The sequence below is a fragment of the Choloepus didactylus genome, chromosome 10 (genome assembly GCF_015220235.1).
Source record: "Choloepus didactylus isolate mChoDid1 chromosome 10, mChoDid1.pri, whole genome shotgun sequence".
In the NCBI taxonomy this organism is placed as follows: Eukaryota; Metazoa; Chordata; class Mammalia; order Pilosa; family Megalonychidae; genus Choloepus; species Choloepus didactylus.
The window spans coordinates 124,737,031-124,758,783 of NC_051316.1; the positions used below are offsets into that span (position 1 = coordinate 124,737,031).

Sequence of the window (21,753 nt, forward strand, 5' to 3'; positions counted from 1 at the left end):
TGGATGTGGTGGGAGCAAGTTCACAGAAATGTTGCTATATTATGTAACTTTCTTGGGGTAAAGTAGGAACATGTTGGAAGTTAAGCAGTTATCTTAGGTTAGTTGTCTTTTTCTTACTCCCTTGTTATGGTCTCTTTGAAATGTTCTTTTATTGTATGTTTGTTTTCTTTTTAACTTTTTTTTTCATACAGTTGATTTAAAAAAGAAGGGAAAGTTAAAAAAAAAAAAGAAAGAAAAACAAGGAAAAAAAAAGTAACTATGTATGAAACATGTAAAAAAATAAAAATGAAATAAAAAGTGAGAAAGGAACAAAAAACTTCCAATATTAATTGTGCAGGTTTGAAAATGACCAAATAGGACATTACTAAAAGTAAAGCCCAATGGATAAAGTAAACAAAAGATTGGACACAGCTGAACAAAGAATCAGTAAACTCAAAGTAATTATCCAGAATGTAGCAGAGAGAAACAAGGAGACATATAAATATAAAAGAGAAGTTCAGAGACATGGAGGATAAAATGAAAAGGTAAAAAAATATGGTAATTGGAGTCCTTAAAGAATAGGGTAGAGAGAATGAGGGAGAGGCAATATTCAAAGAGATAACAGCTACTAGGATACATTAAAAAAAAAAAACAAAAAAACAGCAACACAGTGGGTTCTACTGTAAACAATGGACTACAGTGACTAGTACAACTATGAAAATATTCTGAGCTGTAACAAATATACCACACTAATGTAAATTGTTAATATTGGGGTGGTATATGGGAATTCTGTATATGTATGATTTTTCTGTAAACCTACAACTTTGCTAATGAAAAATAAATTAATTAAAAAAAAGAGATAGTAAGTACATATTTTCCAGAACTGGGATACAATAATCAGAATTTATACCAAATAAGATTTAAAATGCCACACCTGTATACATTGTAGTAAACCTACAGAATGCCAAACAGAAGAGTTTGAAACAACTAGAGAGAAAAGACAGATCATCTATAAAGGATTGACAATTAGAACAATAATAGACTCCTTAGAAGCAACAATGAAAGGCAGAAAGCAGCAGAGTAATATTCTGGAAGGGTTTAGAAAAATAACTGCCTAGAACTGTGTACACAGCAAACTACTTTTTCAAGAGTAAGGTTAAAATACAGATATTCTTAACTATTAAATATGATCTACACCAAAGAAGTTCTAAGGAATATATTTGAGGAAGTAAGATAATAACCCTAGAAGGAAAATTTTAAGATTCAAACAGGAATGCAGAGCAAAGAAATTAGTTATCATGTAAGCAAAAATAAATAATCAATATATATACAAAATAATGATATTTTAAAAATTTGTGTGTGAAAAGAAAATAGGACTAAACATTGGGTTTCCACAGCATCTAAGTTGGAAGTTGGGAAGCAGAGATTAGAAAACCTCAAAGAATCTACTGATGATATTCAGAATCAATAGGAGAGTTTAGTAAATCGATTAGAAATATGATGAATATACGAAAACATCAATGGCATTTCCATACATCTGCAACATAACTCTAGACATACTCAAAACTGTTCAAAGTGGCATCGTCTGTAAAACATAGCAAAAAAAGTGAAAACAGTTCAAATGTCCATCAATAGCAGAATGTATAATGTGGTTTATTCATAAAGTGGAATTCTATATAGCAGTAAAAATTAACATATTACAGCTACAAACAGCAACATAGATGAAATCACCAGCATAATGTTGAACAAGAAAATCAAGTTGCAAAAGAATACATACAATATGATTCAATTTATATGAAGTGCAAAAAGATAAAAGATTAAATGATAAACTGTTTAGGGATACAAATATATGTGGTAAAACTATAACAAAAATCAGTGCAATGATAAACACAAAATTGGGAGATACCACACTCAGGGCCTTCAAAGGTAATGGTAAAGTACTTTTCTTAAATTCAGTGGTGAGATAATGAGTATTTGTTGTTTCCCTATTCTTTAAATCTTAAATGTATTTTATAAATATTCATTTGTATTTGTTCACTATTTAACAGAAACAAGCATAAAACAAAGCCAGGGACTGATAAATGTAATTCAGAATAGTATCTGATGGAAATAGGAATGGGTGTAGCATTGGGGGAAAGAATATCTTATTTCTTGAGTGATGGCTCCTCATGTTTCTTGTATTCTCTTACGTCATAATTGTACGTATGCCATACATAAGCATTTGTACATACTGAATATTTCATAATAAAAATATTTTTTGAAGGCATCCCGGACTAGCAGCACCACTGTACTCACCAAAATGCATCTCACTGTATGAACGGCACTCGGATCTTTATGGTTGGCTGCCCAGTGAAGTGGAATCTTGCCTTCAACGTCGGGAATCCCGATGTTGGAATCATGCTTAATGAGCAGTTTCACATGCTCAGGGTTATTGTAGTAGGCGCTCCAGTGCAGAGCTGTTTGCTGTGAAATTGAGAGGTTTTCAAACAACAACCACAACAACAGTAACAACAACTAATATCTTCCTGGCTTTTATTGTGACAGATACTGTTCTAAGAGTTTGATATATTTTATGTCATGTCATCATCATGACATCTCTGGGAGCTAAACTTATTTTTTAATTTGCATGTGATTGATGAGGAAACTGAGGCACAAGGAGGATTAGTAACCTGCCCAAGGACATTCAGGTAGTAACTGGCCGAACTGAGAATTTAACCAAGCAGTATGACTCCAGAATCTGACTTCTTTAATCATGACAGGCATTTAAGCCATCAAGTTCTAATAAATGATAACAATGAGAAAGAGAAAAGCAGTCCCATAATTTATGAATAATTTTCAATAAAGTGATGATCTTAACACTGTATGTCTCATTATATCAAGTACCTTGAGAATTTAATAGAATGTTTTGAATTTTAGTATCTATCCAAATAAGAATTATGCATAAAAAATTCATGGATCTGGAATCCACTCCTTATATCAAAAAGTAAATGTAAATTTAACCATAAATGAAAAGGTATTTTTCTAAAGAGGAAATACAAATGGCTAAAAAACACATGAAAAAATATTCATCTTCACTAACTATTAGGGAAATGCAAATCAAAACCACAATGAGATACCATCTCACACCAATGAGAACAGCTGCCATTGAACAAACAGGAAACAATAAATGTTGGAGAGGATGTGGAGAAATTGGAAATCTTATTCATTGCTGGTGGGAATGTACAATGGTCCAGCTGCTGTGGAAGACATTTGGCGGTTTCTTAGAAAACTAGATATTGAATTACCCTATGATTGGCAATTCCACTTCTCGGTATACACCCAGAAGATCCGAAAGCAGTGACATGAACAGACATTTGTACACCGATGTTCACAGCAGTATTGTGCACAACTGCCAAGAGATGGAAACAATCCAAGTGTCCTTCAACGGACGAGTAGAAAAACAAAAAGTGGTATCTATATATACGATGGAATACTATGCAGCAGTAAGAAGGAACAAGGCCCTGAAACATGACAATATGGATGAACCTTGAAGATATAATTCTGAGTGAAATAAATCAGACACAAAAGGAGAGATATTGTGTGTTACCACTTCTTTGAACTATCTGAACAATGTAAAATCAGTTTTATAATATAGAATATTGGAGGACCTAGTATCTAGTAGCTAGTGAGATAGTAGCTAGTGAGGGGAATGATACTCTAATATGCTCAGATATGTTAATGATGGTGAATTCAAAGGTATGGTAATGGACAGGGTGAGAACTCTCTGTTAATAGGATTATAAGTATCAGAGCTGTACTGAAGGCAAACAGGATTGATAGGGGTTTTTGAAAGGCATGTTTCCCACAGATCACCACCACAATTATAGACAGGTGCTTGCATGATATACTGCTAAAATATGAACCGAGCACAGAGAGTTGACAACAGAAGGGTATATGGGAAAAATCTACATGTTACATACGAGGGACTAGAATTAATAGGAATACTGTACTAGCACTACACAAATACTAGGGACAAATAATTAAGGACTGACAAGAACTATGAGATGTTTTGGGTCGTGAGAATTGTTTAAAATGGAGAGTGATGAGGACTGCACAACTAAGTAATGATAAGGTGAGATATGGTTGGATCATCATGGACATAACATAAGCTACATTACTTAGGAACCCCCTACTTTATAAGTCAAGCCCTCAATCTTGAGGCTTGCTTGGGTGAAACCTGTGGTTGTAAAGGGGAGGCTAAGCCCACCTTTAATTATGCCTAGGCATCCCTCCAGAGAATCTCTTTTGTTGCTTAAATGTGGACTTTCTTTCTCTAAGCCCAACTCTGCAAATAAATTCATCACCCTCCCCCCTGACATAGGACAGGACCCCACCCCCACTGGTGACGTAGGAGTGGGACACAGATTCTGGGAATGAGCCTGACCCTGGCATCAAGGGATTGTGAATATCTTTTTGATCAAAAGGGGGAAAAGAAAGGCAACAAAATAAGGTTTCAGTGGCTGAGAGAATTCAAATAGTCAAGAGGCTGTCCTGGAGGTTACTCCTACGTAAGCTTCACCTAGATATGCCAAGTGACCACAATATGAGAAGCCCAAGTCAACAGTAGTCCTGAAAACCTTAAAGAATACCTGGTTCCCTATCTGAGACTCTATGAAAGTTTCACTCACTAAGTTTATTCTTCAGAAACTTAAATCCTTCAGAGAACTCTTATGGTAGCTAAGTCCCCAAACCCAGAGGCAATAGCCTCTTCAAGAACATCAACTAGATATGTCCCCTTTGCTCATAAAGTTGACACCCCTTTTCAACATAAACAAGTTAGGGTGGTCACTGCCTAGACATCCCTGAAGATTGGGAGAGTGATTAAACTAGAGGAAGGTAGCAACAGACAAGAGGAATTAACAAAGGATTTTGAATACTGAATCTTTACATAATTTTCTTTTTCTTAGTTGTTGGGGTATTAGAATAGCTAGAAAGAAAGAATTGAAATGGTGGAAATGTAACCCATAGCATCTTTTGAAATCTGTTCTATAGCTACTTGTTAAATTGTAATTCGAAAGCTGTACCTTGGATATATGTTATATTTCACAATAAGGAAATATGAAAAGATGGTATTGTAACTTATAACCACTTTGGTAATTTCCTATATAACTAATCGTTAAATCATACTTTGAAAGATATTACCTTTTTGTATACGTGTTATATTCCACATTACGGAAATAACTGAAACTGTGGAATTGTAACCTATAATATTCTTTGAAATTTGTTCTAAACTACTTGTTCAACTGCACTTGGAAAGTTATCACTTCTATGTATATATGTTATATTCTACAACAAAAAAAATCATAAAAAATAAAAATAAATTTAACTATAACTTTACAGGATAAACTGTTAGACCTGGCTATTGATGAAAAGATATTTTGAAAAACCAGCAGCACTTGCTTTATTTTAGGTAATGATTTATGTTAGATAAAAGATCATTTAAAAAGGATGACCATCCTGAACTTGTTGAAGTTGCTTTAAAATCTCTTCCTCCTTTCTCATCGACATACCGCTGCAAGACTGGTTTCCCTTCTAGGAGAGTTATTAAGGAAAAACATGGGATCTGTTCAGCTATCCATGATCCCTTCTGTGTAGCACTGTCATCAAGTCAATCTAGAAATAAATAACTATCCATGATCCCTTCTGTGTAGCACTGTCATCAATTCAATCTAGAAATAGATAATTTAACAAGCAGGAGGCAAACTCATTTGTTTCATTAAAAACTTTAAATACTGATATATGTAGCATTCATTCAAAGTTGCATATAGGCATTTAATATGGAAAATCACTATTTAACTCACTATTGTTTAGTTACAACTACAGAAAAAAAACATCACAAGTCTAATAGCAATTGTTAATTACTTATGAGCACATTTTCAATAAAAACACGTAGTGTTTCAGGCTTAGTTTCCCAGCTGCTATGACAAGTACCACATAAGGGATTGGCTTAAAAATAGGAATTTATTGGCTCATGGTTTCAAAGGCTAGATAGAAGGCTTGCTTCCTCCTAAGGTGAGTAATCCTGGGGTTCCTTGGCATAATAGTCACATGGTGATGTCCTCTCCTTTCTGTTCCAGGTTCTGTTGATTTCCAGCTTCTGTTCTTCCTTGTGACTTTCTCTTCATAAAGCCTCCAGTAATAAGATTAACATCTTTCAAAGGTACTGTTTACAATGGGTTCACACCCAAAGGGATGGGTGTGAGACCATATTTTTCTCTAGGATACACAGTTCAGCCTACCATCGATACATAGGATACACAGTTCAGCCTACCATGGTCCATCCTCTGGATCCCCAAAGACATATTCTTCCCATATGAAAAATACATTCACTCCACCACAATATGCCAAAGCCTTAAACCACTTCAGTAACAATGCTAAGCACAAAGTCTTATCAAAATCAGTTATGGATATGGTCCATCCTGGAACAAAATTCCTCCCTGTCTGGTGGACCTGTGAAACCCAGGAAACAAATGATTTGCTTCCAAAATAAAATATTAGAAAAGGACTTGGATAGGCATTCCCATTCCAGAAGGGAGAAACTGGAAGGAAACCAGGGGTCCTGGGTCCCACGTAAGTCTGGAACCCAGCAGGGAAAACTCCAATAGATTCCAAGGTCTGAGAATCATCTCAGGATTGAGGATTTGTCCTCTGCACCTGCTGGCAGCAGCCCCACACTTTCCAGATGCTTGTGCAGAGGCCAGGCTCTCTCTGAACACTAGGGTATAGGTCCCATCCTCTCTGAGCATCAGGATGGTGGCCAGGCTCTTGGAGAATGCCAGGGCACAGGCCCCACCATCTCTGAGCACTGTGGTGGCGGGACTCCCCCTGAACATCAGGGCACAAGACCCACCACCTTCACGCATGGAGGCAGATGGCCTGCCCCCTCCAAGCACAGGGGTGAACTCCCCTTTCCACACATATAGGTGGACCTACTCTCTTGGCCCAAGGAGATCTTTTCAGTCCAGATCTCTGCTTCCTTGGTCCTTTGAAGTCATTCTTCCTTCAATTCATCCCTTCCCTGTCCCTTTCAGTGCAGGCTGGTAGTAATTCTGTTCATAAAATTTTGCAGAAACCCTGTCAGCCCTGTGCCTAGTTCAAGGGGGTCTAAAGCCCTTAGACAAAAGGACTTTCCACAGATCCTTTCTGGACAACTGCATTTCCCACCCTGACTTCCACTGAGCTGTCTGACTGGATCCATATTCAAGCACACCATCTTTAGCAAAGGGTATTCAGTTAAACCCTCATATGGAACTTTTCCTTTGCAGACTCATTCCTGGAAGCTCAGGGAGGTCCTTGATAGAATTGCCTCTGGCCCTAGTTTCAGAACACACTGTCTGGATAGGCTGAGAATTTTCAAAATAATAAATTTTTAGTTCCATTGTGCTTAAGAATACAATTCTCAGCTTATTCCTTTCCTCTCTCATTTCACTATAACCTACAAGGAGAAGCCAGGCAGTATCTTCTACACTTCTCTCGGAAATCTCTTCAGCTAAATAGCCAAGTTTTTTTGCTTTCAAGTTCTCCTTCCTTCTGACGTACAACACAATTTCACCAAGTACTCTGCCATTTTATATGAAGGATTGCATTTCCTCCCATTTCCAGTAATACAACCATCATTTCCTTCTAAGGCCTCATTGGAGGTATCTTTATTATCCGTATTTCTACTGACAGTTTCTTCAAAGCAATCCAGCTTTTTCAATTAAGTGCCTCACAATTCTTCTAGCCTATAACCATCCTTGAATTCCAAACCTGTTTCTACATTTTTAGGTATTTGTAATAACAGTACTCCACTTTCCAGTACCAAAAACTGTCTTGGTTTCCCAAATACCATTCAATGATTGGCTTAACAACAGGAATTTACTTGCTCATGATTTCAGAGTCTGGAAGGCTAGGTTCCTCCTGAGGTCAGTGGTGTTCTGGCTGGCCGGCAGTCCTTGGGTCCCTTGGCTTTCCCATCACATGGCGATGTCCTCTCCTTTCTCTTCTGGGTTCTGTTGACTTCCAGCTTCTGCTCCTCCACGTGGCTTTGTCTTCATAAAGCCTCCAATAATAGGATTAAGGCCCAATTTCACTCATTTAGTCCACACCTTCTATAAAATTAACATCTTCAAAAGGTCTTCTTTATAACGGATTCACACCCACAGGAAAAGATTAAGAACATGTTTTTCGTTTTGTTTTTCCTGTAGGATACATAGTTCAACATAACCTTGTTTCTAGATTTTTTTTCTTATCTGGCTATGTTGCTCTGATTATATTTACTGAAAGGTAATGTCATCCTACTAAATCTTATAGTAAAAAGTTGGGGCCTGTATATTCTTCATTTCTGCCTTTTATTATATTTTTCTAGTAATTAATTTTCAATGCATGTTATAAAAGATTGGTCTATGACAGAATGCAAATTAAAGATAAACTGGTCCTTCATCACAGATAGTTTGAGAAGCACAGCTGTGGGCGTTTGCCTTGCTTTCTTCTCTGTCTCTCAACTGACTGAGTTTCTTGACTCTTCCATGTTAAAGCAGTATTGTCCTCTTCTTCACATCCCCAGCCCATCCTGCATCCCTTTTAGGGTATCACTGACATTCCACTTCCAATTATAGCTATTTGTGTACTGGCCCTGTTTCTTCTATTAGAGTCTTGTCAGCACATACACTGTACTCAAACAAACTTCAAAGCAGGGGTTGGCAAACTACCCTCTGCTAACCACATTTGGCCTTTGGCCTGATTTTGTAGTTTTATTGGAACCCCGCCAGGCTCATTTATATGTATTGTGGCTGCTTTTATCCTACAATGGCAGAGCTGAGTAGCTGTGACAGAGACAGTATGGCCTGCAAAAACTTAAAATATTTAATATCTCATCTTGCAGTCTTCAGGGCCTGTCCTCCCTGATCAATCCCTGGGGCCTTACTTTGCCACTTCTGTCCTAAGATCAGGGATTCTGGACCTGAATCTCCAGCCCAAAGAGGGAACATCTTCCTGGCAGATGCTCCTGCTGCCCCTGGATCTCTTCTAAACAGTCCCTATTCCTAGTCTCTCTCCTCTTACCCTCTGAATGCCTATATCTTTAGATCCAAAATTCTAGATGCCAAATGCACGTATGAATTAACCATATTCTCTATCTTGTTCCTAAAGACTCTCCATCAACTAAGGGGGGGGGGGGAGCACCAACCCCAGGTCTGGATCTTTTAGCCCTCACTCTCTGTTTCTTGCTGTGGGGGAACAGTACCAGGCTGTCTGTTAAAGGAAAAGCCAAATGACCACTCACACCCCTAATCAAAAAGAATATGTGAAATTTATTTACAGAGGAAAAAATAAAAATTTATTTTGAGTTTTCCAAACTGTAAAGCAGAGGTAACCTCCCCATTCCAGAAGTCCACATTATCTCAAAGCTGCAGTCAGTTGACTCCTACCTATAGGGTTATTATGTTGGTGTATACATTTGCACACACGTGCACTAAATGCCTGCCTCCACTATGCAGATGTGTTTTCCATCTGTCAGACTGGAAAATCTTCCATTCCTGTTAGACACCAAAGGAATCTACAGATACTGGAAGACAGCAGGAAGTTCCTAGAAAATAATGGAGAAGACATTATAAAGTTCAAAGACATCCATAGCTTCTTGAGTGATTAAAGGGCATTTGTGGGATTGATGAGAGTGCCTTTTCATTGAAATATTAGCATTACAAATACTGTTATTAGGCATATTAGTTATAGTAGTTGTAGAATAAAGTTAAAATTGATTTAAAACTCTTAAGTTTATGAGTGACTACTGTTCTAGTTTGCTAATGCTGCCATTTTGCAAAACACCAAAAATGGATTGGCTTTTATAAAAGGGGGTTTATTTGGATACAAAGTTACAGTCTTAAGGCCATCAAGTATCCAAGGTAAGGCATAAACAATAGGCTACCTTTACTGAAGGATGGCCATTGGCATCCGAAAAACCTGTTAGCTTAGAAGGCATGTGGCTTGCATCTGCTTGCTCCTAGGTTACATTTCAAAACGGCATTCTCGAAAATATTGCTCTTGGACATTTTGTCCTCTCTCAGTTGCAGCTCCTCTTCAAAATGTCACACTCAGTTGCTCTCTAAAATGTCACTCACAGCTGCTCTGAGTTCCGTTTGTCAGCTCATTTATATGGCTCCAGTGATTTAATTCAGACCCACCCTGAATGGTAGGGCAATACCTCCATGGAAATTATCCGATCAATGTCATCACCCACAGTTGGGTGGGTCATATCTCCATGGAAACATCCAGTCAAAAGGTCACACCCTAACCAAAAAGATTAATCAATCTGCCCCCACAAAATTGCATCAAGATAATGGTGTTTTGGGGGCCATAATACATCGAAACCGGCACAACTACTAAACAAAATCTGTCAACTACATAAAGAAAACTACTATTAGAAGAGAATGAAAGAATTATTGAATATAAACCCTGTAGATACAATCATAAGAGTCTTAATTGCATGGGAGTATTGGAGTTAGTTATGACTACATACCTAGTGTAGAGAGGATTACTGTACTTGTCTAAAGACTACATTTTTTTTCCCTGTAAAAAGTGATTAGAGTGCCAATCAAAACAAAGATCAGTGTGTACGATATGTTAAAATTCAAGGGGTACAACTATGTAATGGTACTGTGAACAATCGAAAGTACGATTTGTTTTGTATGACTGCGTGGTATATGAATATATCTCAATAAAATGAAGATTAAAAAAAAAAAAAAAAAAAAGACATAATGCTGAGCAAAATAAGCCAGGCACAAAAAGAGAGATATTGTATGTTACCACTAATGTGAATTCTGTGAAAAATGTACAATGTTTTATACTGTAGAATGTAGGGGACCTAGAGATACCAATTAGTGGAGGGGGAATGATAATCTAATAAAAACAGATAAACTATGGAGGGTAATCTCAATGTTATGGGAATGCTCAGGAAGGATTATGGTTTGTAAACTTTCTTGGATATAGTAAAATCACGTTGGAAGCAATAGAGTTATTTTAGGTTTTTTTTTTTTCTCTTATTCCTTTGTTTTCTTAGGGGTTGTTAATTTTCTTGGGGTATGGTAGGAACATGTTGGAAGCAATGTAGTTATTTTAGATTATTTGTTTTTCTTACTTCTCTGTTTGGACATGGTTTATTAATTTTCTTGGGGTATGGTAGGAACATATTGGAAGCAAAGTAGTTATTTTAGGTTATTTGTTTTCCTTAATCCATTGCTTTGTTTGAAATGTTGTGGGGTTTTTTTGGTTGTTGTTTGCCGGTTTGTTTTTAATTTTTTGATAAACAAAGTTAAAAAATTGAAAAAAAATCAGTAGAAAAATGGGAGTAAAAACTAAATGACAAATAAGGTGGGATGGGGGGATGGTTTGGGTATTCTCTTTTCCCTTTTATTTTTTATTCTTATTCTGATTCTTTCTGATGTAAGGAAAATGTTCAGAAATAGATTGTGGTGATGAACGCATAACTATATGATCATACTGTGAACAGTTGATTGTATACCATGGATGACTGTATGGTTTGTGAATATATTTCAATAAAACTGAATTAAAAAAAAAAAAATTCAAGGGGGTACTTCCAGTTGACTAAGATGGCAGAGTAAGAAGCTCCAGGGTTCTGTTCCCCAACAAAATCTTTGGACAACTAGCAAAAACTGGCAGAGCCATCTTCTCCAAAATTTTGGTAAACATGTAAAGAGTTGCAGTGACTGGGCAAGTGCTGAGTCAAAAGTGGAGTCAAAAAAACCCCACAGATTTTAAAAAGGTGGGAGCCAGCATAAGCCCAGGACAAGACACAAAGTCAGAAGAGATTGAGATACCCTACACTCTGCATTCAAATCCAGCTGATCTTCTTGATATAGAAGGGATAAATTCTGAAGGAGCACACCAGCCAATGCAGAGCCATTTTGTGAAAACTGTGACAGGTTTGTGTGTGTGTATGGCTGGGTTTTTGTTTTGTTTTGTTTTGCTTTGCTTTTGAGATTTTTTAAATTGAGGTTGTTTACAAACCACACAATTATCCAGAGATCCAAAGTGTACAATCAATTGCCCATAGTACCATCATACAGCTGTGCATCCATCAAAACAATTTTTTTTTCAATTTTAGAACATTTTCATTACTCCAGAAAAGAAATAAAGACAAAAAAAAAAAGGAAACTCAAATCCTCCCATACCCCTAACCACCCCCCCCATTATTGATTCATAGTTTTGGTATAGTACATTTGTTACTGTTGATGAAAGAATGTTAAAATACTAACTGTAGTATATAGTTTGCAATAGGTATATATTTTTTCCTACATGCTCCTCCATTATTAACTTCTAGTTATAGTGTCATACATTTGTTCTAGTTCATGAAAGAGATTTCTAATATTTGTACAGTTAATTATGGACACTGTCCACCACAATATTCACTGTTTCATACATTCCCATCTTTTAATCTCCAACTTTCCTTCTGGTGACATACATGACTCTGAGCTTACCCTTTCCACCACCTTCACACACCATTCAGCACTGTTAGTTATTCTCACAACGTGCTACCATTGCTTCTGTCCATTTCCAAACATTTAAGTTCATCCTAGTTGAACATTCTGCTCATAATAAGCAACCATTCCCCATTCTTTAGCCTTGTTCTATATCCTGGTAACTTATATTTCATGTCTGTGAGTTTATATATTATAATTAGTTCATATCAGTAAGACTGTGCAATATTTGTCCTTATGTGTCTGTCTTATTTCACTCAACATAGTGCCCTCAAGGTTTCTTCATCAACCCTTTTTGTTTAAAGAAGGTTTTGTTCACACACCATACATTCTGTCCTAAGTAAACAATCATTGGTTCCCTGTATAGTCACGTATTTATGTGGTCAGCACCATTGCCACTATCTATATAAGGACATCTCTATTTCTTCCACAAAGAAGGAGGAAGAGTCAATGAAGGTAGAGGGAAAAAGAAAGAACAAAGAGGGAGAAAAAAAACATGACAGCTAGAAACAACAAAAGGAAGGACAGCATTAAACTAAAGTAGAATAGAGTCAGACAGGATCACCAATGCCAGGAGTCCCACACCCTTCCCCTATGTCCCCCTGCCCCATCATATGCATTTAGCTTTGGTATATAGCCTTTGTTACATTAAAGGAAGCATAGTACAATGTTTCTGTTATAGTCTCTAGTTTGCATTGATTGTATTTTCCCCTCAATCCCACCCTATTTTTAACACCTTGCAATGTTGACATTCATTTGTTCTACCTCATGTAAAAACATATCTGTACCTTTTATTACAATTGTTGAACACGCTAGGTTTCGCTGAGTTATACCATCCCAGTCTTTATCTTTCTTCTTTCATTCTGGTGTCCCACATGCTCCTAACCTTCCTCTTTCAACCAAACTCACAGTCATCTTTGTTTAGTGTACTTACATTGCTGTGCTACTATCTCCCCAAACTGTTTTCCAAACCTGTCACTCCTGTCTTTTCCTTTCTGTCTGCAGTGCTTCCTTTAGTGTTTCCTGTAGGACAGGTATCTTGTTCACAAACTCTGTCATTGTCCATTTATCTGAGAATATTTTAAGCTCTCCCTCATATTTGAAGGACATTTTTGCCGCATATAGGATTCTTGGTTGGTGGTTTTTCTCTTTCAGTATCTTAAATATATCACACCACTTCCTTCTTGCCTCTATGGTTTCTACTGAGAAATCTGCACATAGTCTTATCAAGTTTCCTTTGTATGCAATGGATCGCTTTTCTCTTGCTGCTTTCAGGATTCTCTCTTTATCTTTGACATTTGCTAATCTGATTATTAAGTGTCCTGGTGTAGGCCTATTCAGATCTATTCTGTTTGGGGTACGCTGTGCTTCTTGGATCCATAATTTTATGTCTTTCTTAAGAGATGGGAAATTTTCATTGATTATTTCCTCTATTATTGCTTCTGCCCATTTTCCCTTCTCTTCTCCTTCTGTGACATCAGTGACACACATTCCTGCATTTTGTTTTATCCTTAAGTTCCCAGAGACATTGCTCCTATTTTCCATTCTTTTCTCTATCTGTTCTTTTGTGTGTAGGCTTTCAGGTGCCTTGTCCTCCAGTTCCTGAGTGTTTTCTTCTGCCTCCTGAGATCTGCTGTTGCATGTTTCCATTGTGACTTTTATCTCTTGTGTTGTGCCTTTCATTTCCATAGATTCTGCCAGTTGTTTTTTCGAACTTTTGATCTCTATCATATGTATGTCCAGTGTTTTCATTATACGCTTCATCTCTTGCCAAATCTTCCCTAAACTGTTTGAATTGATTTAGTATTAGTTGTTTAAAATCCTGTATCTCAGTTGAAGTGTAAGTTTGTTCCTTTGATTGGGCCATAACTTCATTTTTCTCAGTGTAGGTTGTAGTTTTCTGTTGTCTAGGCATCTGGTTTCCTTGGTTACCTCAATCAGGTTTTCCCAGACCAGAAGGGCTCAGGTCTTGGAAGGAGGGAATAGTATCTGGTTTCCCTGAGGGTGTCTCAGAAGATTGGTGCACCCTGTGAGTCCTCAAGTCACTGCGTTTTTCCGCACCTGTCAGCCTGTAGCTGCAGACTGGTGTAAGGAGGTGTGGCTCGTGGCTGCTTTCCCCGAGGCTCTGGAGTCCAGTTCTGAATGGAAGGTGAGTAGTAGAGCTGGGCCCCACCTCTTTCCTCTTTTCTCTTAGGGGATATAAACCCCCTAGGGAGAGGTTATTAGCATTTGAATAGACTCCTTGCCTGTGGTATCTCCACCCTTTTCTGGGTCAGATTGCTGGGAACTGAAAATGGCTGAGGCTTTTTCCACTGAGCAGAGAAAAGGACAGAAAACCCCCTTGAGGGCTAGTCTGCGGCCACCTTCTGGCTCTCCAAGGTCAGCCGTCACCAAAAGCCTCCGTCCGCCTGCCGGGGATCCACAGCCTGTATTGAGCAGTCCACATTTATTAATTAAAACCCCAGCTGGAGCTCAGCTGAGCCATATTCACTTGCCAGGCGAGAGCTGCTCTTCAGCACTGGGAGGCCCCACAGTTGAGATGGTGGGGGGAGGGGGGGTCCCTGCTTGGATCGCAGTTTTTACTTACAGATTTTATGCTGCGATTTTGGGCATTCCTCCCAATTCAGGTTGGTGTATGATGAGTGGACGGTCACATTTGTCCCCCCGCAGTTTTTGCAGATTATTTACTAGTTGTTCCTGGTTGTTTATTAGTTATTCCAGGGGGACAAACTAGCTTCCACTCCTCTCTATGCCACCATCTCCTTCCATCTGGTTGGTTTGTTTTTCATAGCTCCTGGCATTCAGGGAAATCTGTCATATCACTAGCTGGATACAAACTTCAGGAACAGAGCTCAGGGACTAAATCCAGAGTTAACGCTTTAAAACGCTGACATGTAAAGTATGCAACAAAATATTACCAGAAAAACAATGGAATGGTGGCAAATCTAAGGAACAAGATAAAAATCAAGAAATGTTCAACAAAGATGACCAGACTTTGGAAATAATGGACAAGTTTAAAACAAAAAAAAGGTCCTCAATATGCTCAAGGAGATAAAGGAAAACACAGGGAAAGGACTAAGGGATATCAGGAAAACAATGTATGAACAAATGAGAACCTCTATAAAGAGAGAAATTTAAAAAAGGAACCAAACAGAAATAATGGAGTTGAAGAAAGCAATAGCTGAAATGAAAAATTCGCCAGAGGGTTTCAATGGCAGAGTGGAACTGGCAGAAGAAATAATCAGTGAACCCGAAGATAAGAAAATTGAAACGATTCAGGCTAAGGAGCAGAAGGAAAAAAGAATTTTAAACAGTGTACAGAGTGTAAGAGACCTGTGTAGTACTATCAGGTGTACCAACATATGCACTATGGGAGTCCCAGAAGGAGAACAGAAAGAGAAAGGGGAGAAGGAATTTCCAAAGAAACAATGGCAGAAAACTTCCCAAACTTAATGAAAGACATGAATATGCACATCCAAGAAGTCCAATGAACTTCAAACAGTATAAACCTGAAGACAACATAGCCAGATACACAGCAGTGAAACTGTCAAATGCCAAGGGCAAACAAAGTTTTAAAAACTGCAAGAGAAAGCAATGTGTTACATACAAGAGTCCCAATAAAATTAAGTTCCAAGTTCTCAAAGCATGGAGGCAAGAAGACAGTGGGAAGGAATATTTAAAGTGCTGAAAGAAAACAGTTGCCAATGAAGAATTCTATATTTGGAGAGATTGTTTTTCAAAATGAGGGAGAGATTAAGATATTCCCAGATAAAAAAAAACTGGAGGAGTTTGTCACCACTACACCTGTTCCTACATGCAATGCTAAAGGGGGTTCTTCAGCCTGAAAGGAAAGGACACTAGACGATGGATCGAAATAGCGTAAAGAAATAAACCTCTGATAAAGTAACCATATGGGTAATACTAAATGCCAATACCACTGTTTTGTATTTTTTGGTATGTAACTCCACTTTTTATTTCTTACAGCCTCTAAAATTCAAATATATAAAAATTAGTGATAAATCTATTGCTTTGGAAAGAAAATGTATAAAGATATAACTTGTAACAAGTACAAAAAAATGTGAGGGGATGGAGAGGTATAGGAACAGTATATGTGTATGCTATTGCAATTAAGTGGTACCAAATAAAATGTGATTGTTATAGATTTAAGATGTTAAATTTTAGCTTCATAAACCACAAAGAAAATATATGGAAAACATATACAGAAAAAATGAGAAGGGACTCAAAATGTTACACTACAAAAATTCAAATAAATATGAAAGCAAGCATTAATGGAAGAATTCAGGGACAAAAAAAGGTATAAGATATAAAAAGACCAAATAGCAAAATGCCAGAAGAAGTCCTACATTATCAATAGTTACTTTAAATGTAAACAGATTAAACTATCAATAGGGAGAGACTGGCAGAATGGATAAAAAAAGTTATGATCCAACTATATGTGGTTTACATGGACTTACCTTAGGCTGAAAGTGAAAGGATGGAAAAGAATATACCATGTAAATAAATAGTAAACAAAAAAGAGCTGGCATGGCCACAGTGATATTAGATAAAACATACTTTAAGTCAAAAATTATTAAGAGGGACAAAGGAATTCACTATAGACTGACAAAGGGGTCAATTAAACAAGAAGACATAACAATTATAAATATATATGTAACTAATTGCAGAGCCCCAAAATATACAAAGCAAATATTGACAGGTTTGAAGGGAGAAATAGACAGTTCCACATTAACAGTAGGAGACTTCAATACATAAGTTTCAATAATGGATAGAACATCTAGAAAGAAGAACAATAAGGAAATAGAAGACATGAATACTATAAACCAACTAGACCTAAAAGAGATATATAAATCACCTCACTCAACAGTAGCACAATACACACTCTTCTCTGGCACACATGGATCATTCTTCACAATAGACCATATGTTAGGTCACAAAACAAGTTTCAAAAATTCAAAAATATTGAAATCATACAATGTTTCTTTTCCAACACTGGAAAGAAGTTAGAAATCAGTGACTGAGGGATAAGTGGAAAATTCACAACTATGTGGAAATTAAACAATGTACTCTTCAACAACCAATGGGTCAAAGAAAAAATCACAAGGGAAATTAGGAAATATCTTGAGGCAAATGAAAGTGAAAACATAAACCAAAACTTACGGGATGCAGCAAAGGTGGGGCTGAGAGAGAAATTTATAGCTCTAAATGCTTACATTAAAAAAGAGAAGAAAGATCTGAAATTAGAGACCTAACCGCACAACTGGAGAATCTAGAAAAACAAGAGCAAAATAAACCCTAGGTGAATGGAAGGAAGGAGATAACAAAGATTAGAGAGGAGATGAAGGTAAGAGAGGATGAAAAAACAATAGAGAGAATCAGTGAAACCAAAAGTTGGTTCTTTGAAAAATCAATAAAATTGACAAATCTTTAGGTAGAATGACACAGAAAAAAAGAGAGTGGTCATGAATAATTAAATCAGAAATGAAAGGGGAGGATATTACTACCAAACCCACAAAAATGAAAAGGGTTATAAGAGGATACTATGAACAACCGTACACCAGCAAATTAGATAACCTAGATGAAATGGGCAATTTCCAAGAAAGCCACAAACTACCTACTCTGACTCAGGAAGAAACAGATGATCTCAACATACCACTAACAAATAAAGAGATTGAAACAGTCATCAAAAATCTCCCCGAGAAGAAAAGCCCAGGACCAGATGGTTTCCCTGGTAAATAGTACCAAACATTCCAAGAAGAATCAGCACTAATACTGCTCAAACTCTTCCAAAAAATTGAAGAGGAAGTGTGATGGTTAAGTTCATGAGTCAACTTGGCCAAGTGATGGTGTCCAGTTGTTTGGTCAAGCAAGCACTGGCCTGATTATTACTGTGAGGATATTCTGTGGATTTAAATAATCAGTAAGTTTACTGGATCGATGGCTGATTCCATCTACAATTAACTGAGGAGGCTGCTTTAAAAAATGGGAGACATCTTATCCAATCAGCTGAAGGCCTTAAAAGGAGATGTGATGATTTCAGTGGTCAGAAGAGAGAATTTCTGGCTCTACTTCAGCTAGCCAGTTTTTCCTGGGGAATTCATTGAAAACCTCCATTGGAATTCCAAGCCTGCCCTATGGAATCTGGACTTGCACATTCCCATAGTTGCATGAGACAATTTATATAAAAATCTCATAATATTTACATTATATATATACACCTATAGATATATAGCAATAGATACATAGATAGGTAGGCAGGCAGATCTCCTATCAGTTCTGTTCCCCTAGAGAACTATGACTAATAAAGCTTTGGTACCTTGAGTGGTTCTTGAGAAACAGAATCTTAAGGATGAGATTTCTGAACTGGTTCTGGGCTTTTGGAATTGATTCTCTAATCTGATTAGATTCAAATGTACTAATGACTCTATTTCCAACCATCAAGATGGCAATGATAATCCATGGTATGAGTTGGTAATATAGATAGGCAAAATACAAAGATCACCACTGGATAAGGCTAGTCAAATGCTTGTAAGAGGCAAGGCACTCCATGAGAGTGTTTTTGACACCTTATTTTGTGGACTTAAAGGTATACTGATGATGGCTGGTTGTTCCTAAATATGCTAGATACAGTTGTAAAAGAAAGGGATGAGCTCAAGGCTTCAAATTCGCAACTTAAGTGCCACATGAAGGACATGAAAGTTTCTTTGTGTGCCCTGAAAGAAAATCTTATTTCATGTAGCCTGAGACTTGAGATTTCTGAAAACAAGACTCAGAGTCTCATTGTGAGAGTGGCTGAATTACAAGGTAAATTAAATTTCCAACCCCGCAGGTTGTCTGCTGTTAAGGTGAGGGCATTGACTGCAAAGGAATGGGATCCTCAAAACTGGAATGAGGACATGTAGGTGGAGAATGATGGTGGTGGGGAAATTGAAACCCTAGATTCTGCTGAGTCTTTGCCAGATAAACCTGTAGTAGTCTCCCCTGAGAAATCAGCCACCCCACCTTCAGCCTGTCCCGAGGAACCAGTCTTCCGTCCTCTAGTCTGCCAGGAGGAATCTTCCATCCAACCTCCACCTCAAGAGATTGACACTGGCTGTGCCTGATAAACCTATAACCACTTCCCTTAAGGAAACAGGCTTCACTCTTCTGTCTGAAGACATTAATTCTGTTTCACCAAATGAAACTGCAATGAATGCCCTCAGGTAGCTGGATTGCAAAACACTTCTAATTCTCTCATAGCCCACTCCCACCACCCACCTTCCTTCCAGACCTATAATTAGATTGAAGTTGCAACAGGCCCCAAAAGGTGAGGTACAAAGTGTAACCCATGAGGAGGTGCACTATACTCCAAAATAACTGCATTATTTTTCCAATTTATATAGACAGAAATTGGGGGAATTATACGTGGGAATGGATATTAAGGGTGTGGGATAATGGAAGGAATATGTGTGGGATGGTGGAAGGAATATAAAGTTGAAGCAGGCTGAATTTATTGATATAGGTCTATTAAGCAGAGATTTTAGGTTTTGTGTTGTAGCTCAAGGGGTTAGAAAGTACTCTTAATAATTTGCTTGAGTCGTTGGCTGAAGCATGGAAAAAGGTGGCCTACACTGCCTGAGGCTGAAATGCCACAACTGCCCTGGTATAATGTAGACAAGGGGATCCAAGAGAGATTGGAATATTAGAGTGGATTTGTTATGTAAGACCTGCCCATCCATCCCAGGAATGTCCAGAAGACCTACCTTCCATCTGCAAAGAATAAATTTGTGAGACTCCTTCATTCCTGAAGAGCTCTAGGGTTGCACTTCTCTGTAGGTCAGATATTACTTGGATCCTTAAACATGATGGGGATGTTCGGATCCCAGGTTGGCAGAAACCAAGAAGCAGCACTTAATCGACAAAGAGGAGGTGGGTATGGCTAACATATTGGACAGCAGACTCAAAGCCATAATAGAAATAATTAGACTCCCAAAGACCTATGGCATTGGCTAGTAGATCATGGGGTACCCAGAAGTAAAACATATGGGCAGTCTACTAAATGATTACTTGATTTGTATAAGCAGAAGAGTTCTAGGTCAGGTGAACAAAAGTCTAACCTGAATGACAGAGTCACAGCCCCTTAATCAATTCCCAGACTTGAGACAGTTTATAGACCCGAAGCCCCAAGGTCTCCTTGGGGAAGTATTCTGCTACACTGCCAAAAATTTATACCATGATTTTCTTCACAACCTTCCCCAAAGAGACCTACAGCCCTTTACCAGGGTAACTGCATGGGGGAAAAGGAAACGATCAGACATTTCAGGGATTATTAGATACTGGCTCTGAAGTGACATAAATTTCAGGAGACCCAAAACGTCACTGTGGTCTACCAGAGTAGGGGCTTATGGAGCTCAAGTGATTGCTGGAATTTTAGCTCTGGTCCATCTCACAGTGGGTCCAATGTGTCCCTGGACCCATTCTGTGGTTATTTCCCCAGTTCCAGAATGCATAATTGGAATAGACATATCAGCAGTTGGCAGAATCCCCACACTGGTTCCCTGACTTGTGGAGTGAGGGCTATTATCGTAGGAAAGGCCAAGTGGAGGCCACTAGAACTGCCCCTACCTAGCAAAACAGTAAATCAAAAGCTATACTGGATTCCTCCAGGGACTGCAGACATTAGTGCCACCATCAAGGACTTGAAGGATATAGGAGTGATGATTTCCACTGCATCCCCATTGAACTCTTCTATTTGGTGTGCAGAACAGATGGATCTTGGAGGATGACAGTGAATTATTGTAAATTTAACCAGGTGGTGCCTCCAATTGCAGTTGCTGTTCGAGAGGTTGTATCGTTGCTTGAGCAACTCAATACATCCCTGGTACCTGGTATGCAGCTATTGATCTGGCAGATGATTTTTTCTCAATTGCTGTTAGTAAAGACCACCAGAAACAGTTGCTTTCAGCTGCCAAGGCCAGCAATATACCATCACTGCCTTACCTCAAAGATATATCAACTCTCCAGTCCTATGTCATAATCTTGTCTGCAGGGACCTTGATCGTCTCTCCCTCCCACAAGACATCACACTGGTCCATTATATTTATGATATCATGTTGAGTGGACCTAGTGAGCAAGAAGTTGCAAATACTCTAGACTCAAAGGTAAGGCATTTGTGTGTCACAGAATAGGAGATAAATCCAATAAAACTTCAGGGGCCTTCCAACTCAGTGAAATTTCTACATGTCCAGTGGTATGAGACCTGTCAA

At 38.0% G+C, this 21,753-nt stretch overlaps 1 protein-coding gene across 5 annotated transcripts in view; it reads right to left on the reverse strand.

Annotated features, from left to right (window-relative positions):
• The window catches only part of INVS (inversin), a 259,001-nt gene that overhangs the window by 93,307 nt on the left and 143,941 nt on the right, over window positions 1-21,753 (reverse strand). For all 5 annotated transcript variants that reach the window (XM_037798544.1, XM_037798545.1, XM_037798546.1 and 2 more), the window contains one exon: window positions 2,275-2,442. In XM_037798544.1, the coding sequence (XP_037654472.1) occupies window positions 2,275-2,442 (168 nt within the window). The remainder of the gene's footprint in view (window positions 1-2,274; window positions 2,443-21,753) is intronic.